Source organism: Poecilia formosa, unplaced genomic scaffold, assembly GCF_000485575.1.
Source record: "Poecilia formosa unplaced genomic scaffold, Poecilia_formosa-5.1.2 Scaffold0, whole genome shotgun sequence".
Lineage (NCBI taxonomy): Eukaryota > Metazoa > Chordata > Actinopteri > Cyprinodontiformes > Poeciliidae > Poecilia > Poecilia formosa.
The window spans coordinates 1,666,685-1,687,326 of NW_006799939.1; the positions used below are offsets into that span (position 1 = coordinate 1,666,685).

General features: G+C 37.0%; 1 protein-coding gene across 8 annotated transcripts in view; it reads left to right on the top strand.

Moving 5' to 3' along the window:
• Positions 1-86: 86 nt before the first annotated feature.
• cobl (cordon-bleu WH2 repeat protein) overlaps positions 87-20,642 on the top strand; it is a 53,396-nt gene continuing 32,840 nt past the window's right edge. For 2 of the 8 annotated variants that reach the window (XM_016669074.1, XM_016669235.1), the window contains exons 1-7: positions 416-567; positions 12,738-12,932; positions 15,362-15,572; positions 17,584-17,812; positions 18,432-18,476; positions 19,149-19,237; positions 19,668-19,739. In XM_016669074.1, the coding sequence (XP_016524560.1) occupies positions 539-567; positions 12,738-12,932; positions 15,362-15,572; positions 17,584-17,812; positions 18,432-18,476; positions 19,149-19,237; positions 19,668-19,739 (870 nt within the window). In that variant the 5' untranslated portion in view covers positions 416-538. Of the gene's footprint in view, positions 217-415; positions 568-10,897; positions 11,159-12,737; positions 12,933-15,361; positions 15,573-17,583; positions 17,813-18,431; positions 18,477-19,148; positions 19,238-19,667; positions 19,740-20,642 lie in introns of those variants that run through there. The other 6 variants (XM_007544592.2, XM_007543966.2, XM_016669130.1 and 3 more) reach the window with 6 other exon arrangements.

The window sequence follows — 20,642 nt, forward strand, 5'->3', positions numbered from 1 at the left end:
CCATCTCTGGGTAAGACTTTTGTCGAAGTTTCATTTTGAAAATATTTTCCGGAAGTAGTTTTGTGGCTCAATGTATTTCTGTAACTTGATAATGTTAGAGGTTATTCAGCCACTGGGAGACGGGGATTATATCAAGTGGATTTGACAAGTAGTAAACCCTTTGGAAAAGAACCAATGCAACTTCTAATTTCTTATGGAAGAGCGCTTGACTTAGCAGTAAGTAACCGCATCGGTCCCCGAGCCTAACAAGCAGAGACGGACGCTATGCTGCCATTGTGCTTCAGGTCAACGTGAACTTTTATCACTTGCTCTGCCTTTGCTTTAAATACGTGTAGATATTAGCTTCTAAAATAAAACATGCTGTTTAAAAGAGCAGGGCGTTTTAAAAATTATTTTTGTGTACTGTCCAAGTGATGTTGCGGTGTTAACGTAATGGATATTCAGCATATTTAAAAGGAAGAGCGGATTTATTTATTTTTTTTGTTTTTTTTTGGGAGTCTGGCTTGTCTGGAGACGAGAGGATATCTTAATCAGCGTCATGACGGAGTCCTCCAAACCCCCTTCAGGGTGAGTGTATGAACACAGACTGCACGCACACCGACTTATTACCGGTTTATGTAACTTGAAATTAACTTTTACGTTTTTAGTCTGCACGTGAAATGTCGCCTAATTAGCCACAACGACATCAATTCTGTTGACCTTTGTCCAACTTTTGTGTGCTAAATTTTGGTAGTTATTGTTGGGATTTATTTTTAATTTAACGTGCCCGTTTAATTATGTGTCTATAGGAATACTCCAGTAAACACATAATAAATAAACACAGAAAGAAAGAGACAAAAAAAGAAAAAGTACCTTGCAAGAACACTTGCACTACCTGAAACTTTTTGTTATAACCACGCTTACTTATAGAATTACTTCTGAAGGCAGTGGATTGCACTGACTTTTATTATGAAAATGGGTGCCATTAGGCATTTCCATGATGTTGAAAATCATGGAAAACGTGTGGGTCCTGTGAAACATGGCCTTCTGTCACATCTTTATAGTATGTGTGATGCTGCAGATGTTCTCCTGTTCTCACTAGTGCATGTGGGTAAGAATCAAGGGCGATGATCTCAGTATTTTTTACAAAAGGGTGGGCTGCGTAACTATTTCTGTGATGCCATTTTCGCATTTTATTTATTCATTATATTTAACAATCAACTGACCATCAGAGAATAACATTTCAGAGCTTTGAGTTCCTCCAAGTAGCCAGATATTGGCCCCCTTGATGAGCGGTAGACTTGGGGTCACCATGTGTCAACGAGGACTTTCATTTTACTTTACTACTCTGCCACAGGGGCCAGATTTGTGGAGTTCATGATTGAAAATGTCCAGTCTCCCACCACCAGAGCTGTTGAATTTTGCAGCTCATATCAGAATATCAGTTTCTGTGATCAATGCTTTTCTTCACGCCTTTCACGTTGTGCCATATTTTCTACTGACTGACTGAAAAGTGTCTCATGACATGCCCAAAGCTTGGAACATTGTAGTGTAATAAGAAAGACTTCGCTTTAGATTGTGGTTAGAAACAGCACTGATAATGTAAAGTTAACATTTTGCGCGTTGGTCTGTTATTTCAAGTGCACGCCTGTTTAACCTGATTACAGAGATTTCAGAGTCTCAAGCACTTTTTTAGCTAAATTACAAAGTGACTGACCACTGAGTCTGCTGGCACCGGAGCCAAAATGCCTTTTCATCCTCTTCGCCTGTGTGACATTTTTTTTCAACATACATCGCCATGACAACTGTGTTACAACTTCTCCTTCGTCATCACTCTTTCTCTAGCCTCTTTGCTGCTGTGATCCTAATAAAACACTGCTCATATAACCTCGCCAACAAACTTGCTTCCAAAACTCACCCAGCATGGTCTCTTGAGCAGACATGGAGAAAAAAAAGACAAGACTACTCTTTTGTGGGAAGTAGTTTTGAAATCTGAGCACTGAGCTTTATGCGGGTGTGGGTCAGTGCTGCTTAGAAAGCTAGAGTGTATCCTTCAGGTGTGGGAGGGGAAGACGGCCTGAATGAAACTTGAATTCTGTGCATTAAAAAAACATGCGATAAATTCAGGGTAACTTCCTTGATTTCTCACAGAAAACCGAGATCAGACATATAAATGCAAGGAAAACAATTTCCAATCTGTTGCGGTTAAATTGACCTTAAATTTTGCTTAGCTTGAGCCCAATTGTGTTTTTTATTGGTGGTACCAGTTTTGGCAGAGTAGGATGTGGGCAAGCTTCTGATTTTGTATGTTCTTACTGTCGGTCAGAGAAGGAACATTTTGCCTTTGCTAAGAAAGCAAACTGATTGTAAATCTAAATTAAAAACATAATGAAAATGCTAGGTCAAACAGAACAACACCTGGGAATATTTTCAATCCTTTATTTTTTTTTTTATCAAAATTTTCCACCTACGATTAACAAAAAAATAACATTTAATATTAGTATATATTAGACCAATAAAAGAACATTTTTAAAATGGACATGTGGATGGGATTAGTCAAAATGAAAGGACTTAAGTTGACAAATGAGCCATATTTGAATTAATATTATGTTTTTGAATGTCTCTTTTCCTATTCATTAAATATAAAAGAACTAGGGTAGGGACATGTGTGAACAATATGTGTTAAAGTAACACTTTTTTTTTGTTTGTTTTTTTAGGAAACGAGTAAGAATAGCCCAAAATCAGAAGCGGATAAGATCTTAAAGAGAAATAAAAACCAGTATTGGCAGCAATCGCATCTGTGCACCTCATGTCATTTCTGAAATGAAACCACTACGTGAAAACGCTTAAAGTTTGTTCCTTCTGACTGTGTGTTGCAGCATTTGTAAGCTAATTGCATTTAGACTAGATTTGTTGAAGTCTGGCCTGTTAAACTCTGCAGCAAATGCACATCTTTTAATTAACAGACTGATGTCTTCCTCTGCATGACCGCAGCTAGTGTGCTCGCGCGCGTGTGCGTCTGTCTGTGTCTGTGCACATTTTTGTGAGAGAACAACTTCCTGAGAGTTTTGTTTGTGTGCTGATTGAGGTTTATACAAGAGGCTTTTTAATAATGTGGTTTTGTTGCATGCCTTGCCTTCATTTTCCAGAAGCGGTAAGGGAGCGGCAGATGTACGAACTTAAACTGGGGCGACTTGCGATATTCCTTAAATTTACAACTTCCCTCACGTGTGTGGGTTTTTGTTCTTCAAAGTGCTTTATAGAGCTGTGATAACTTTATAAGGAGTTTCAGTCCTTCTGGCTGTCTTTTATAGACTTAATTTTAGTCACATGAGTCTGTATTTCATACATAACATTAATTATTTTCAAACAGTGCACATGCATTTTTCTAAATATGAACTTCCTCCTTTAAACATATGGAAAACTCATGTCGAAGAAACTGTCTATATTTAGGCCTCAGCAACTGACACATGCTGCCTTCTGCTTCACAGCTGTGTTAGACTTCTTTTTTTTTGTCTTGGAAGCCTCCATTGTTTGTGATGCACTTGGTTTTGCATCTGTTCATGTTTAGCTTAATTGTGAAAATGACCGAGGCTTTAATTTTTTTCTAATTGATACTATAGAGTGTGACATGCTTTTGTATTCAGCCTACCCGAGTTAATACTTTGAAGTTCAACACATATTTGGAAGGTTCAGTGTTACAGCTACAAGTCTTTTGAGTTTGTCGCTTTTCATCAACATGCATATTTTTCAAATGTTGCACAAAATTGCAAAGAAGAAAACTATATATCGTTTTAATTTCACTTCACAATTGTTAACTAATTGGGGTTAGTTAGTCCATCACATAAGGACTCAATATATTATAGAAGAGTGTAAAACAGAGTGGGTAGAAACATGCTTTTTAATAATAATAAAAATATTTGTTTATATAAAGAGGGAAGTCTCCATTGGTCACAACAGTATATTTAGGCTTATTTTATGGTAGCTTAAATTAAACCCCTCTGAAATGTGAGACGGACAGGAGAGCACTCATTTGCTCATTTGAGGTCGTGTTGTTTGCAGCTCTACAGCATCAACCATTTAGCAGACCACTTTGACTTGAACAATGTGTGCATGTTGGGTTTCCACAAAGCTTGCAAACTTCAACTCGACTCATAAATTTAGAGATAATCGGCAGAGATTGGTAATAAAATGTTGAGCATCATTTTCTGTAATAATGGGATTTCTGTTTAATGTCAAATGGATGTTTGTTTAAGGGCCAGGACACCCAACAACGTCCCTTCTGTGTACCATTAAAACAGAAACGCAGCTCTGAACATTCACTCCAGAGCAATGCGGTGATATATTTATCACATTTCTACGCTGGGTGTATTTGTAGGCAGTTGCTTCATGGGCTGCACCACACATGTTGTATGCCGACCCCGCTGTTGGTGCTGAAAACATGAAGTGGCAGACGCTTTTTTTTTAACAACAAAGACCTCTCTGTACAGTTGACAATGTGAAGTACCGACAGCGGGCAGACAGAGAGTGTTTGTGTGTTTAAAGCAGCTGTTATGAGTCAGTTTATTTCTGGAAGCCTGCTGTCATATGTTAGTCACTGCGGTATGTGCATTGGTAGGAGAGGAAGACAGACGGACTGCACGTTTGCGCGTACAGATTTAATGGAGTTTGGTGGACACTCCAAGATTGTTGGATGCTGGTGAAACGTTTTATCCACTAATGCAGAGAAAATAATCCATTTTGTGCTAACATCATTTTTTGAGGTTTTATTATGAGAAACAGTTGAAGGCTGCAGTGCAGAGCCTGTTTATGGTGTTTCTGTGATGTACATTGAGATGAACACAACAAGTGGAACTTCTATTTGACCTCTTGTTCTCTAAATAATCCCATTTCATGAAGATGGATACTTGGTTTAGTCTTTAAACGGGCATAGGTGTTGGGCATTGCCATTGTGAAAGCTGTTCTAGCAATGTCTGCATCATAAGTGTTTTTCCTCGAGTCTCTCTGGTGGGAGCAGTCTCTAATTGAACAATCATCTTGGGGAATAGACAACAGACTAATTAGCATTTCTAGCTGTTGTGCTTTTACATGATCTCTCTCTTTTCTCCATCAGCTCCATTGTTCTTCGCCTATTTGCTTTTTCTGCTCTGTAGTTCTGCATCGTCAAATATTTCTCTTTTTCCTACCAACATCTGTTATTTCTTTTTCTTATTTCTACTGCGGTTGCTTGTCACTCATAAGTCTAACTCGTCATATAACTGGAATATTGCAAAGACTCCTGTCATTTCATTCAGAACATATTCACTTAAGTCACTATCAATTTTTCTGCTACGTTATTTTTTATAATGTATGGTTACTTTTTTTTTTAATTAATCAATATAATATGTTCACTTGGTATTATTTTTTTTACTAAACCTAATTTTATTTCTATTTGATCATTTATCTACTTGTGATGTTTGTTTTGTTGTGAAGCACGTTGGTCAGCTGAGGCTGTTGTAAATGTGCTATATAAGTGAACTTTGACTTGACTTGATGGAGTTATTGCAATAAATACATTTTTCACTCATTTTAACATTTTTCAAATTAGTCTATAGACTAACTAGTCCAAGCTAAAATTTCAAATTGATACAATAAATATTCTGACTTATTGTGGTGCACACGTGCTGCATTTTTTTTTTTTTAACTGTCCTTGTTTAAGTGCAAAATAATTTTTGCACCTCTAGTTTAGTGGAAAGGTGAATTTTCTGTAGCATTTGGTAGATCCTCCCACAGCTTCAGTGAGAAAATAGTAATAAAATTGAGAAGACTGAACTGAGTACTTGCACGCAATACGATCAGAATTTCTCTGGTCAAAAGGCGTCACCTTTTTTCTTTTTTGGAGAATTACGGTTGTCCTGGAGTTTTTTTGTGAAGTGATTTCCACATGGTTATTTGTCACTGGTCACAAATGGAAGCAATGACACCATGTGTTATAAGAGGAGAGATATAACAGAGTGAAGAGCAGTTACGGAAAGTGGACTTCCTCTTTTTAGGTGTGAAAGAGATAGTCCTTGATCGTTGGTGGCTGACTCATCCCCAGGCCTTCATAGCAATACAAAAACATTGTGGCTTGGATTTACTACATGCTGTGGGTGACAGATTAATAGTAGAGTGCTTTAACAGTCTGAAAGTCCCATATTAAAGGAAACCTAGCAGCCATATGCAAAGAGCGAGTTTCATTCAAGTGTGAACGCTCAGAGAAATGTGATGCTACAGTGTCTGTTTTATTGCTGTGCTTGAGGAAAGCAGTGCTTTTAGCGACGCTAAAAAAGAACCACCAAACAAATTATGTGGCCTCAGTGTCTTTAAAAAAAAATGTAGAAATATAATGTGCAGTCCAGTTCAGAATAATGAAAAAACTGTATCTGCAGGCATGACCTTCATTATGTCACAACTAGTCTACATGTGTGTCTTGCTGTGCGTTTAGGTTGCTAATTATGTGGTCAGTAATGCTTTTATCAAGGCGTATGCTGAATTAGAGCCTGTTTGGGTTGCTAAGCAGGTGCTACCTGTTGCTACATGGTTTAGCAGCGTGTTTTAGATGTCTTTATTGTACTAACAGAAAAAAATCTTTCACAGCTTCTTTGCTGGTTTTCTTTCTTGCCATCCTTGTTGGTTTTTGCCTTTCTAGGACACACGCCCTTTGTGAGAATGCGTCCAAAATCCACAGCTGCTGCTGAACCGAGGTCTGCTCTCATCTGCAGTCAAGCGGTGTAAATATAGGTTGTCATGGGGACACCATGACACCGAAGAAGTATGCTGGCTGGGTTGCAGGATGGTGTATACGTGTGGGTCCAGGGTGAGGTGAGGGAGTGTCTGGGATGTGCTCACATTCATCTGAGACAGGACAGTGGAAGGTGAAGAATGGTGCTGATGATTGTTGTTCATTCTAGTGCTTTTACCATTTGAATTTTTATTTTAAGCAAGTATTTTTTTTAAACGTACTGACTGCATATCTGTATTCAATAAAGAAAAATGAGGATTTTAATTCTTCAAGCCAGAGAAAAGTTTGTCAAACCTAACAGCAGCTGTGCAATATGAACGCAAGATAAAAAATTTTCCTCTAATATACAGGATGTCCCATCAGGCACGTTTTTGTTTGTTAGGTAGTCACCAATCCAGATGATTGTTGAGGCCCACATTAGTGTCTTTTGGAGTTTCTGACAAAAGCTAACAACTAAACAATGTTGTGTTTTCAATGTAACTCATTTTTCTATAAGTAAATATCATTAAAAAATTACCCATCCTCAACCTGTACCTAAATGGTGTTTGGTCACTTTTCAACTGCAGTCAGTTGTTTAGTCTTATGTAAAGGAGAAAATTAAATGTGAAAGACAGAAAAAGAAAAAAAAAAAGTTTGAGGAAAGTTCTATAAAGAAAACCAGGCCAGACTGGAATGTCCAGATTTATTGATCAAATATTTTCAGTGATTAAATTGTTAAATAAACCATATGGTCTAGCTGGTATTTCATTAAACTTGTGTACAACAGTGTTTCCTGCGTCAACAACCACGTCTTTTCTGATTACCAGGTTGTTCCTACCACTTAGCTCTAAACTGCCTGTACTTGCAGTACAGCCTACACCTTCACAATCCTTCCTCTGAACAGCAGGGAAAATTAGTAGGGAAAAACATTTAAATAGGGAAGCTCACATAAAGTAGCGTGACCTTAGACTGCACGCAGTGCTTCTGGCGATGTCATAGTTAAACACGTAAACTTCAACCTTTTTGAAATCAGATACCACTTAATTGATTTGGAATGAAAATTTGTCAGTCACTTGTTCGCTATTGTCTTTGATAAACCAGTTCTTGTCTCTTGTGATGCCATAACTCTTATATTCACAAAAAGTCAGTTAGCTGTTGCATCAATGTGTCTCTTAGAATGTGTCTCTATAGTGGAGAGCCATACTTAAATTCATGACAATCATTTTATTATCAGAGATCATTTGTTAGTGAAACAAAATACACAAGTGGATAGTCTTTCAGCAAAGTTTTCCTACGGTACCAATACTCAGCTTGATCTAGGACAGCTCAGCTCAAGGACGGTTGGTGCTTAGAGTCCAAAGACAGAAATATAATCACCATCATTGTAATAAAACTATAAATCTTACCTTATAACAGGTAGTCAGCACCATTTGAGCTATCTGTCATTTTACCTTGATTATAGACATTACTGTATTGTTTCAGTAGGGCACTATGTCACCTGTCTGTGTGAAGTACTTGATTATCATAGATAAAGTGATGATTATTGCAGTCAGTTATTTAGCCAACTCATCCTAATACTTAGAAAAGATGTGGGCAACAAAATTGTTCTTAATAAATTATAATTCACTCAGGTACTCGGCTGTGTTTGAGTGTGCTCTGCCCTCCCCTATCTCTTTCTGCTAATTGTAGGGTTGCCTTTGCTTTGTTGGGACAGATTTGAGGGTGGATGCTTTGTTCAATTCCTTAGATAATAACTCACAACTTAAGATGACCAAGTGGACAGCAGGGGACAGTCATGTTGAAAAAAAAAATGACAGAAGATTAGAAAAAAAAGACTTGAATATTTAAAGCATCTATCACCACTGAAATACATTTCCCCTTCTCTATTTAAGAATGGGTGGATCTGAGAGTTCAAGGCTAGGGAACCAATCTTGATTGCCGTTATAAAACTGTAAACCTTATACTAGGTAGCCATTGTATTCTGTGCCATCTTTTAATATCTGCCAAAGGAGTTGCTGAATTATTCCTTCATATTGCTTATTAAAATGCTTTATGTGAAGAGCAAACGCAATGAAAAGCAGTGATGTTCAAAGCATTACTGTTTTAGCAGCTAAACTGGTGGACATTATCTTTATACCAAGAGTTAAAATTTGTTCATACCAACTTGGCGACCCTGACCTATTTTAGACATTTGTACGTCTTTTTTTTTTTTTTAAATCGATGTTTATTTGGCATACTTTACTTTATGCTTGTAATGTTAAAATACTGAAGCTGCTGTAACAAATGAAGACCAGTGTTGTTTAGGGGAAGATTTTGACGATGTTCTGCTGGAGTCATGTTCCTTCAACTCAAATAACTCAATGTGATGCTTTTGATAATCAAAAGCATCACATGGTACTAAATGGTACATAGGAGTATCTGTGTGCATCTATGGTTGTCTGTCCTGGGAATGGATGGATAACCACTATTTGTCAGTTTTGAATGAAGAAATGAACTCGTATCGCGTGCATCTAAACCAATTACCTGATCAGTCAGTGTGTATGTGGATATTATAATGTCTTATATTACAGGGTTGCACATCATAACTTCTATTGTCCTCGACTCAAGGACATCCTTGTCGGGATGCTGGTGCCTACTCCATCTCTCACCCAATGACGCGGGTGGACAAGTTGCCACTAAATTAAATAAGTAAAAGAAATTAGTCAGAAACAAATTAGTTCACAATCACCAGTGATTGTCTTATTTGTGTTTTTCAGCATCGTTTATGATGTTGTTTATCAAATGTGAAAAAACTAGTTGTACTAGCATTGCTATGCTGCAGCTATGTCCTTCAAGCAATGTAACTGCATGTTTATAAAGCAAGTGTTTCTTTTTTTTATTTCTATTTTGAGAGGGTGATATCTTTTTTTTGTTTGAATTACTCCTTTCTAATGCCTCGATCTAAAACATCAGCTGTCACTTCCTGCTGTCACTGTGTGCTTGTTCGGTAGAGATGACTGCAAAGTCATTGACTCTGCGCTTTGTAAATAAACTGAGTCGAACTTTGTCTATTGCTCACATTTAAAATTGTGTTGCACAGTGGCCCAGCTCTTAGCCATGTTTTCTTGTAACAAGAATATCATGTGTTCAAATCTGAGCCAGGGCCTTTATGCATGCAGTTCACATATTCTCTCTGTGAATGTGTGGGTTCTTTTTCTCCAAAAGCCTAAAAGACGCATGTGTTGGATTAATTGGTCCATCTAAAGTGCCTTCAGGTGTGCGTTTTGTAAATGTTGAAACAGGTACATATTTATCCAACTACATTTTTTTAGTAGTGAAATCAGAGAATAGTTCCTCTTGTGAATAATGGATGTTTTAAATCTTATTAAAAAAAAAACTTAATAAAGAGTAAAAGGTGTTATTGTGAATTGGGGGAAGTAATGTATCCTTGTGAATGATGTTTAGTCAAGTGAAAGGGACTTGGTGGTTCTGAAAGGTCCATTAGTAATGTGTGTGTATTTGTGCATGTGTGTATATAAAAAAAAAAAGAAAAAAAGAGAGAGAGCACTTTTGTAACCAAGTTCCTGCAGCACTGCACTTACTGCACCCCTGTGCCAGAGCAGGGTTTCCTACTTTTCCTCCATTACTTCTCTTTTACTCTCCTCATCTTTCTCATTGCTTACGGTGATTCCAACTCTCTGGGAGACCAGACTTTTTCCTAAAGGCGTCTTTGTCTGTGCTGGAGAGAGGAAAGGAGAGAGCGGGAAAGTGAAATGTTGCTCTAAAAAAGAGAGGGAGAGGAGGATACTAGTTCACTGTGCTAAGTCTGGCTGAGGCCCAGTCTCACAGGTCCACAGAGCCTGGTTCTGTTTACCTTTAAAGACCAGACCTACCAGGAAGGCTTCACATCCTAATGCCTTTGCAGCTCCTTAAGCGTTTATAAGAATAACAATGTAATAAACAATGCAGTACTATGTTTATGGTGGGTAACCCATATGTTTGAAGGAGTTTTATATTTACAGTCTTCAAACTTAATAATAAAACAAACCCCTCTCTATAATTTGTTACTTCTATGTGGGTTATAATCAGTGTTGTCATAACCTTAATTGTGGGCTGTCATCCCAGTGACACAACCAGCGGAAACCACTCTGCATTGCATGAGTTAATGACTCTCTGTGTCCTCTGGGTCATAGTTAGCCGATGTCTCACAGCCTGTCAATGTTTAACCTTGCTCGGGTTAGAGTCCGCTCGCTGTCATGCTTATTCTTATTTTTCTATTCTGGACTGGGTAGAAAAACCTCGGCGAACGTTGAATTTTACAGTGTTGGGTTGGACGATTAAAGACGGATACATCGATTACTTAGAGGAGCGTCCTGAATCTTATAGCATTTGTAAAGGTTGAGATTTATTCTGAACACCAATTGTTTGGACACTCTTAACGCAAGGATTTTCTTTGATGTAAGTGATATTCACGTACTCTATGAAAACATGCTTAGTTATTTGCCATTGTGTACATACAGTGCATGACCTGTTGAAATCTACTGTTTCTGTTGGGCTGCCGATTGTAGCCTCAGGAGTCCATGTCAATAATATCTTTCACAAGATCATCACAGGAGGATTGTTTTAATATAACTATTGTTCTTATGGTCTGAACATGCAGCTGTTTTCAGTAGTTTCCGTGCCGATTAAGTTTTATTTACTTTTGAAATGTGGTTTAGGAAAACCAGGTGATCCCAAGAACTGGGTGTTGTCTGCCATGAAATTCTCTTGGTGGATAACATTTATTAAGCTCCACTGTATTGAAGTCTTTATTCAAAAACATACTTAAATGCACAACATAATTACAATTATTGTATCTTATTTCTATTGATGCTAAAATAATGTCATTGATTTTTACTTATAATAATGCTATCTATATTTTTTATTATTATTTTTTGACACATAGATTTAATAAAAATAAAGTAAAACCCCCTGGTAAACTTAGCAGTTTTTAAATAAAGATACTTGTCACACAGAATGTTACACCTTAATTATTATAATTATTTTCTTTAAAATTTATGTGAGCAGAAACAAGACATAAAACAATGTTATATCTATAATAAATTTTAAAAAACTTCAGTATGATGAAGTCAACATATAACAGTACTATTACAAACTTATTTAAAGCTTGTCTCCAAGCCTGTATATTAGGAGCCTTTCAGACATCAAAAAATGTCTGCACAGCAATAAGTGGGGGAGGGGCAGCACTACATTAATCTACACTTACAGGCATACAGATTAAATTTTCTTTATTACCTCAGAAACCAGTTTTAGTCGTGAAATGCTCACACTTTAAACCCTTTGTTTACCTCGATGCCAGTAACCAGTCCTTTCCAGGTTTCATCTTTAGTAAAACTATGATTCATCGGGTGTTTTATAGGTTTATAGGTGACTATATTTTTTATAATGACCTGTTACTGCATATTTTTTATTTAAAATAATTACCCAGAGCTGCAATAAGATTGAAAAGGGAGATGTTTATGAGGGGTGCAATGGAATGCAATTCAAAGGCGAGAACTAAGTGACACAAAGGCATTTCATAGAAGTGTAGGCGGTCTGGGATATAGGCGAGATAGCGGAAGGAGAATCCGCAGAAATTGTTAGATTGTTGTTGTGAGTCATTTCAGAGTCGCGTGGGATCAGTAGCTGTTCAAAGATTAAACATCTTGATAGCCAAACAGACGATTTCAGTTTCCGTTGTAGTATGAACGATGTCTTTGGTGCAACACTGCACCAAAGACAGAAATACTGAAGAAAAAAAAATGTCATTGGTATTCAGGCTGCTCCTGAGGTGGCAACAGTGGAATCCATTCACAAGGCCGGGTTGTGATGCAAGTAGTGCTGAATTCAAGAGAAACAAAAGTGTCTCAGTTGAAATAGAAGCAAAAATAAAATTAGTACTTCTAAAACGGTAATAGAAAACACCTGGAAACATCTAATATTTCCCCGTATCTTTTTCTTTTTTTTCTTTTTTATCTTTGGACTTGTCATTATCCAGGAGGAGAATGAAAGTTGCTGCCCCACCTCCACCGCAGGCCCCCCAACCTGCTCCCCGTCATTTGTTCAGGCACTCTGTACCTGAAGGAGGAGGGACATCAGCCATGGATATCAAGGAAAACATCCTCAGGCCCACCGTCGTTTTCCAGCTAACTCTGCCACATGGCTACCAGGTTTCTGTAACAGAGGATGGAAGGTTAGTCCAATGAGAGTGCACTGAAGCACATGTTTAATCTCTCAAATTCCAGTGGTATTTGTTCACTCACTTTGTTCTTCCATTGCTTTTGTCTGTGAGATATTTTGGCTGTGAATGCCGATACAAGTTCTACAATCTACTGCTATTCTATTTAAACTGATAAATCTGTAAATATTACAATCTTGGAGTCGGATCATGCGAGTTAAACTCCCAAACTGGAATATGATAAATGGATGTTGCCCTATTTTGTGGAGCCTGGTGAATGTTCACATGCCATTCTCTACACAGTGCACTGGCCTTTGTCCTGGTGTGCGGTCAGCTGACCTGCTAATGCACTCCATAATGAGGTTCCTGCTGCTGAGGCAGAAAATTGGGGACGTCTTTGATAAAAAAAAAAACAACAAGCCTCTCTATTACCCAAGTAGAATCTTAAGGCCAGCAGATGTCTCCATTGTATTTCCCACCAGTGTACAAAAATAATTATTTTTTTTGTTGTTGTTTTTTTCCTCTGGTTTTCCTCTACTTCTTGGTTAGTTAGAAAATCATTGAGAAGTAAAATTATTTCAAGAAATGTAACTCGTACATGTATTTTTTTTTTTAATGCAAAGACACAATATTTTTTTATGTTGATGATTATAGCTTTTATTAACCAGTTAAAAAGTTATTCTTAATTCAGAAATTCTATGTTGTTGCCTAAACTATACTGTCTGGACTGTTGTCCAGTTTTAAGTCATTGTCAGTCTCCTTATGGAGAGTCTCGAGAGAATCCAAACATGAAGAGTTTCCCTTTGACATTTAACCTTTTGAAGCAGTGTCTGTTTTTAACAGTGGGGGTTGTGGAAGAGCAAATCTCACTGTATTCAACAGCTGATAGCAAAACAATTGTGTGACAGGTTGTACATTTCTAATATAGTTCTAGCAACAGAGGCTTTACAAGTATAAATTATTTGCCCATTTTTGCAGTTTTTCCATGCTTTTGCTCCTTTGTCTACCAGCCATTTTCCTTCCACTCAACTTTCCAATAACATGCCTGGATACAGGACTTTGTAAACAACCAGGTTCTTTGACGATTACCTATTTACAAATTAATATCTGTCAAGTCAGCAGTCGTCTTCGTAACTGTTTAGGCCATAAAACAACATTTTTGTTTGTTTTTTTATTGGTCATTTGTAAAATTACAATTTAAAAAATGCGTGACATTATGTTTTATGCAGTAGCCATGTTTTTCTAGAAGGTTTTGGATAAAAACAATTTCACAATATTAGAAATTGGTTCTTTTATTGAATGCAAATAGATGTGGTCAGCATTTGATATCATGATTTGCATTGACTTACAGAAATCTCTATCTAACTCTTGTATAAGAATACTCAGTTATGTAGAAAAAAGCTGACAGCATATTGGAAAAGGGTTAAAAGAATCAGTGTTTGTGAGTTGAGCTGATACTGATCTCTGTTATGTCAAAAACCTTTTTAATGCCCCTGTACAGCACTCATATCAAATTGGTTACATAATTTAGTTGTGTAACTCATATCTTTATTTTCTGTTGCATGTTATGCACCGGGTAGATAACATGTAGCATGCTACTCAGAAACCCGGAATCGTTAGGACAGCTAATAGCCGATTATTTAACTTTGATGAATTGCACCACAGTGTTTTAATATTATGAAAATCATATGCCACTGTGTTGCCTTTTCAGGCCCACATATGGAGTTCACTGATTCCAAAGTCAGAGATTTTCTCTTCAGCGGTCTTTGTTGTGCCATCGGTCTCCGTTATGTCATTTGATCTGGATTTTCCCACAAAAGGAGAGCATTTATTTCTTTGTCTGACGATTGACAGATGATAGACCTAATCATCACTTGCCCTCTCCAACTGGATTGCAAAGCAAATGAATAAGTAGAGGGCAGAGCCAGTCTTGTTGCACTAATGTTTTCTTTGCTGTTGTCTTCTCTTGGATAAACCTTGTAGTTCATAGTTGATACATGGACAAACTGACCAAGTAAAGTAAAGGCAAATTGCAATATTTGGTCAGTATTTAAAAGGAAAAAAAAATATATATCTATTTACTACTCGTTTTGCTTATTGATAACTTATTGCTGTTTAGTTTTAAATTTGACTTGGATACTTTTAGAACAACACTGTGCAGTGCTCCTCTATGGACTCCACAGTTAGATATGAACACATCACATGTTTGAGTTTTCCGAAAAGCAAAGGAAAAACGTCAGTTAATTCTGGCAAAAAAAAAACAAAAAAACTTATTGTCCTGCTTATTTGCAGTTCATTAGGTAAGAGTTCGTTTTGCTTTCCTTTTTTTTTTGTGAAGCTGAAGCTAGGTAGGCTTTGTAACCCAATATTCTGTCCTTACACAGACGGGCACACGCATATTATCTGGACACACTTTCACTCCTCTTTCTTTTCTTGTCTCCCAGTAAACCCTTGATGGATTTGCTGGTCGATCTGTGTGGTCACCACCATCTTAACCCGTCAATGCACACCTTGGAGCTGCTTTCCCCCGACGGTCACTCTTTGGGATTCAAGCCCAATGCCTTGCTTGGCTCCTTCAATGTGGCCTGCGTGCTCATCAAGGAGAAAGTCGTGGAGGAGAAAGTGTCGCGTAGACCAGCTCCTAAAGTGCCAGAGGTGAGTTTTGGGGAATCTCGCTTTTGTTGCAGCAGGTCCCACTTTTTTTTGTTGTGCACACATTGCGTTTTGAAGTCTATTTGAGGTCATTTAAAAAATACTGCATATGTTACCACCTGAAATCATTTAAAATTGGCCACGATTCTTATATGTTCTGTTGTGGCCAAGGGTATTTTCCTAAAATGAAGTAGATATTATAATAAAAGAGGATTACAATTGGAGAACATCTTTTTTTTTCAGTCATATATGAATAATTATCAGTTAATACATTTAAGATCCTAGAAAAAATAGATTACATTGTGTAACAATATTTCATATTATGTGCTTTATGCTGCTGCCATGAGGCCCCATGTAATCTTTCTTCCACCCTGTCCACTTTGTACCAATGACCACTGGCAGAAGGCAAGGCCAGTGAAACCTGTAAGGGCTCATGCTAAGGTAGGAAACTGGTTGCTTGTAAGCTGGCCTGTACATACTAGAGTCAATTTTATACACTCTTTATTTTTTGTGTGCCTTTTCTGAGTGGAAACTCTATAGGTTGTGTTAACATTCAAGCTTTTTACTTATTTTTTTCCCCCTCTTCAGCTGTTTCTTTCTTTGTGTCTTTTTCTCTGCCTCTCCTTAGCTTTCCTCAGGTGTTTCAATATTTGATGAGTGCCTTACCTTTAGTTACCATGCATTATTTCTCTGCTGTTCTCAGGGCTCAGTGGCAGCTCTGTCTGCCTGTGACCCCACCTGGCCTCAGGCCAGAGGCCAACACTCCTCCAACAACTGCTGTCAGTCATTTACTGTTTTATCCCTTCACCCATTGGGCTTTTCAGCAGTTAAAGTCAGACTGCTGTGGGATCAGTTTGTACTCAGCTGATCAATAATAGGTGTGCCCTATTAAAATATCCTAATTGGCCATTGGATTAATCATGCTAGATCAATTATTGAAATGATCATCAGCTATTTTAGTAGTCAAGTGTGCAGACTTTAAAAAAAGGTCATTTGAAGAAAGAACAACACACTTGGAGCCAAAACAGTAAATGTATACATTTTACATTTAAAAGAAACAAATTATGTAAAGACATAATATATAGAACTCCTAGAAACTTATTGTAGTTTCTCCTGCTTCAAATTCTGTAAAATGAAAAACCTACAATAATCACTTTGCTATCCAATTATTAATTGGTTAATTGGAAAATAAAATGCTCAACTGGTTAGCCCTGCTCTATATTGATGCTATTTTAAGCAAAAGAGCTTGAGCATTTCACAGGTTTACGTTAGAAACATTTTTTATTTAGCTTTATATGCATTCTTTGCTCCACATGATCAAACGCGCACTAAAGGAATGCTATGTTTAAACAATAAATTGTTTATTCTATTTTAAAAAGCAGGTTGAATTCTTTGTTTTTATTTTTGCATTTTCTATGCATTTCTAATATTTAATCAAATAAACTGCAAGTGATTAAATGAAAAATCTGCACAATGTGTGAATTTTTTAAATCAAGTTTATCGTCAGAATATTTGATAGAATAAGTGCTTACTAAGATAATCATTAGCTGCAAACACTTATTTCCCATTATGCTGCCAAATCCTTCTGATCCAATGAGGCATGGACACAATCAACTTTTTCATCAGATATTGTTCCAGAGTCGTCACGTTGTCAGTAATGAAGATAATTTGTGAGCCTCAAACTCTCTGTGATCTGCAGATGATGGAGAAAGACTTGCAGGTGCAGAAAAGATGTGGACTGGTAAACAGACTTGTCGTGTCGCATACGACACGCTAGTCATTTAAAAGCATCACATACTTGATGCTTTCTGTTTCAATCTGTCCATCAAGCATCGGCAACTTTTTTCTTTTATTAGAAGTGCAACCAGCTATTTTTCTACTTTCCCATCGTCCAACTAAACAATTGGAATTTGTTAATTGACTGACAAAATTTTACTTAATGAGGCATTTGTCTGACCGGTAGACCTGGATTTACTGACCAATTGTCTCCATCATTATCTTATTTGTGTGTCAGAAAACTGTGCGTTTGATGGTGAACTTCCACGGCAACCAGAAGGCCGTGTTACGGGTCAACCCGCTGGTTCCGCTCCAGGCTTTGATACCGGCCATCTGCGACAAGTGTGATTTTGACCCGGCACATGTCCTGCTCCTGAAAGACTGCGTCAGTCGCCACGAGTTACCGCTGGACAAATCTCTGACAGAGCTGGGCATCAAAGAACTCTACGTGCACGATCAGAGTCTAGGTAAACCTTAACCTGAATTAACGCTAATTCTAATGTGGTGCTTACTTACGACGGCTGTTTCAGTGACAAATGTCAACCTTGGGTGGAATAGGGTTTGTTTTATGTGGATATTTTGTCTTATCTGTTCAGTTGCGATTGGATTCAAGGTCAGATTTTATGATTCATGTCATGCTGAGAAACCAAAGCCAGAGAGATTCTGTTTTTATCACAGAAATTCTTGGTGTGGCGCAGAATGATGCAAGCAAAAACATTATGTCATGTTTATGGTCAAATGCAGTTATGTAATTTTTAGCAACCAGCTGCGTTAACCACTAGTATGCATGCAGTCTCCTGGCAGGAGGAGCGTTCACTTCATTTCAGACTTTTTCACTATTCTTAGTGTCCTAAATATGTGCATTATCACATCACACTTTGGTATATTTCAAACACAAGAGCATGCATATTTTCACCCGGGTACTGTAAAATTGTTAATTATTTGCGTGAGTATTCTCCACATTAGTTTAGTCTGTTGCATTTTTAGATGTTTGAAAGTCTCCACAGAGCAGAAACGATTTATCAGTTTATTGCAATGCGGGTTATGTATCAATGACTCAGTCTGTTTGTAACATTTTTTTTCCAGTTTTACAGCCTAAAATGGCTTCTGCCCCTGTTCTGAACAACTCAGGTATACGTCCTCCATGTTGCTGGTGCTAATGTTGTCTATACTAACCCCCAATGGCTGTTTAACCCAATCTACTGCTGCTTCCTCATTAACAAAGTCTTGTTAATGCTTTTATTAAGCTTCGTAGGATGCTTATAGTAAGACTATGTAATAAAAAAAAAACAAAAAAAAAAACAAAAAAAACAATGGTGTGAAGTTCTTATTGTAATACGTGTGAACCTTGTTGACACCTTTTTATTTCTGAATAATTGTAATGAACATAATTAGCTTTGCTAATTTAGAGACCCAATCACATCACTGCTCAGTAGTTTAGCACGAAAATAGCATTTTTATTTGGACACATCAGTTTAACATGTGAAGGTTAAATAAAACTGGTAGAAAACAATTGGGTTTTGGCGCCCTCTGCTGGGCAATAAAATAAGATATTGCAATTGAATTCGTTTTTTCATTAATTAAAACCACTTTTGGATGTTTTGTGTAAAAGTAATGTAAATAACATAATTTAAATTGAATTTTATTTAAAAAAAAACACTCTGACTTCTTTATAACTGTGATTTATGCATTGCTACAGTTTCAGAATAACACTACCCCCTAACTCTTTTAATATGACTCATTATATTAAAAGTGATGCCATATCTAACTCCACTTCCTCTACTTTTTTCTGTTTTTTTGTAGATTCTTTTTATTCCAGTACTACTAGTCTGGGAAGACCCCATAAGAAAGGGTTGCTAAATATTTTCCCATTCAGCAAAAGGAAATCAAAGGTAAGATTTTAAATGTCACATGTAGGGAGTCAACTAACCTAACATCTGTATTTAATTTATTTTCCTAGTCAAAAGTAAACCTGTATTGTGTATAAGTCTAAAGCATCTGAACAAAGTTGTAAGGCACATTCCTTGAGTTACGGTCATACTTTTGGACAGATACAAAATGGCTTCTTCTACATTGTTGAAAATATCTGCTCTCTCTCATTTTATTAAACACAAATGTGTCTGATTCCTGCTTGAGGCCGTCTCAAAAATTCATCTTTCATCAGAAAGATGCATTTTTAAGATTACATTCTTAACAACAATGATGAGGTTGAGGATCAGATTGCTCTCTAATGTAAAACAGCCAGAGAAAATGCTTTGAAAAACACTAAATGCACGTGTGTGTCTTTGAATGCTGCATGTGTGTATTCCTTTCCATTTGCAGACTGACAATAAGTCTTTGGACATGGATGGCTTTGATGACATTGCAGTTCAAAACTCAGACACAAAATTCAATGTAAGTATTTAAAATATATTTATTAATCTCATCTGAACCAGTGCTATCCATTTTTATGAGTGGATAACATAACAGTTGATTGCAGGATGTATTGAGTCGGCAAGTTGTTGGACTCACTTTGTCCTTAGTATATAGTTTAAAATGTAATGTTGCTTTGTTTCCAATCAGTGAAGAATTTTATTCTTGCTCAGCAGTTTTGTGTGAGGTAAAAATAATTTATATGTTGATGGGTCTAATCTATTAGGATCAAACTGTACCAAAGAAAAAATAATGTGGCCACGGAAAAAATCCCTCATGTTGAAAAGTTGCAAAAGTTGCAAATTTGCAAGAAAAGGGTAGATTTACTTTTTTTTTTTTTTTTTCTGACTAAAGGCATAAATTTCCAGTATTAAAAGTTGAACATTCTCTGTCATTTAAAGGCATAAATTAACATGCAACTGGAAGCACTGCATGCTTGAACAGTGTTGTGGCTTATGCACATCCTTTTGATGAAAGTCCAAATGCGGAGTTGCAGTACATGTTTATTCTAGTTAAAGCTGGGTCATTAAAATGTTGGTCACTGTAACTGCAGTAAAGGGACACTGTTTTCTTTTGTCCTCCAGAGGGCAGCAGCTGTCTTTACATTTGTAAGCAGGCCTCTGTCATGTTAATGTAGAAAAATGACCTCTTTTGCATGCAAGCACTTATAAGTTGGACAATTACAACAGACGGGTATACCGGTTATTATTAATAGAGAGTAGTAAGTGGAGAGCAATGAACCTTATTCCTAAACACAGTCAGAAGGTTAAGATCAGCAGCTTCTTAGTTTGATTGAACATCTGAAAATGTTTAGTAAAATTAGACTCCTTGATAGATGCGTTTTTAACTAATTATTTCAGGTTTAACCATCAACGTAAAACTTCC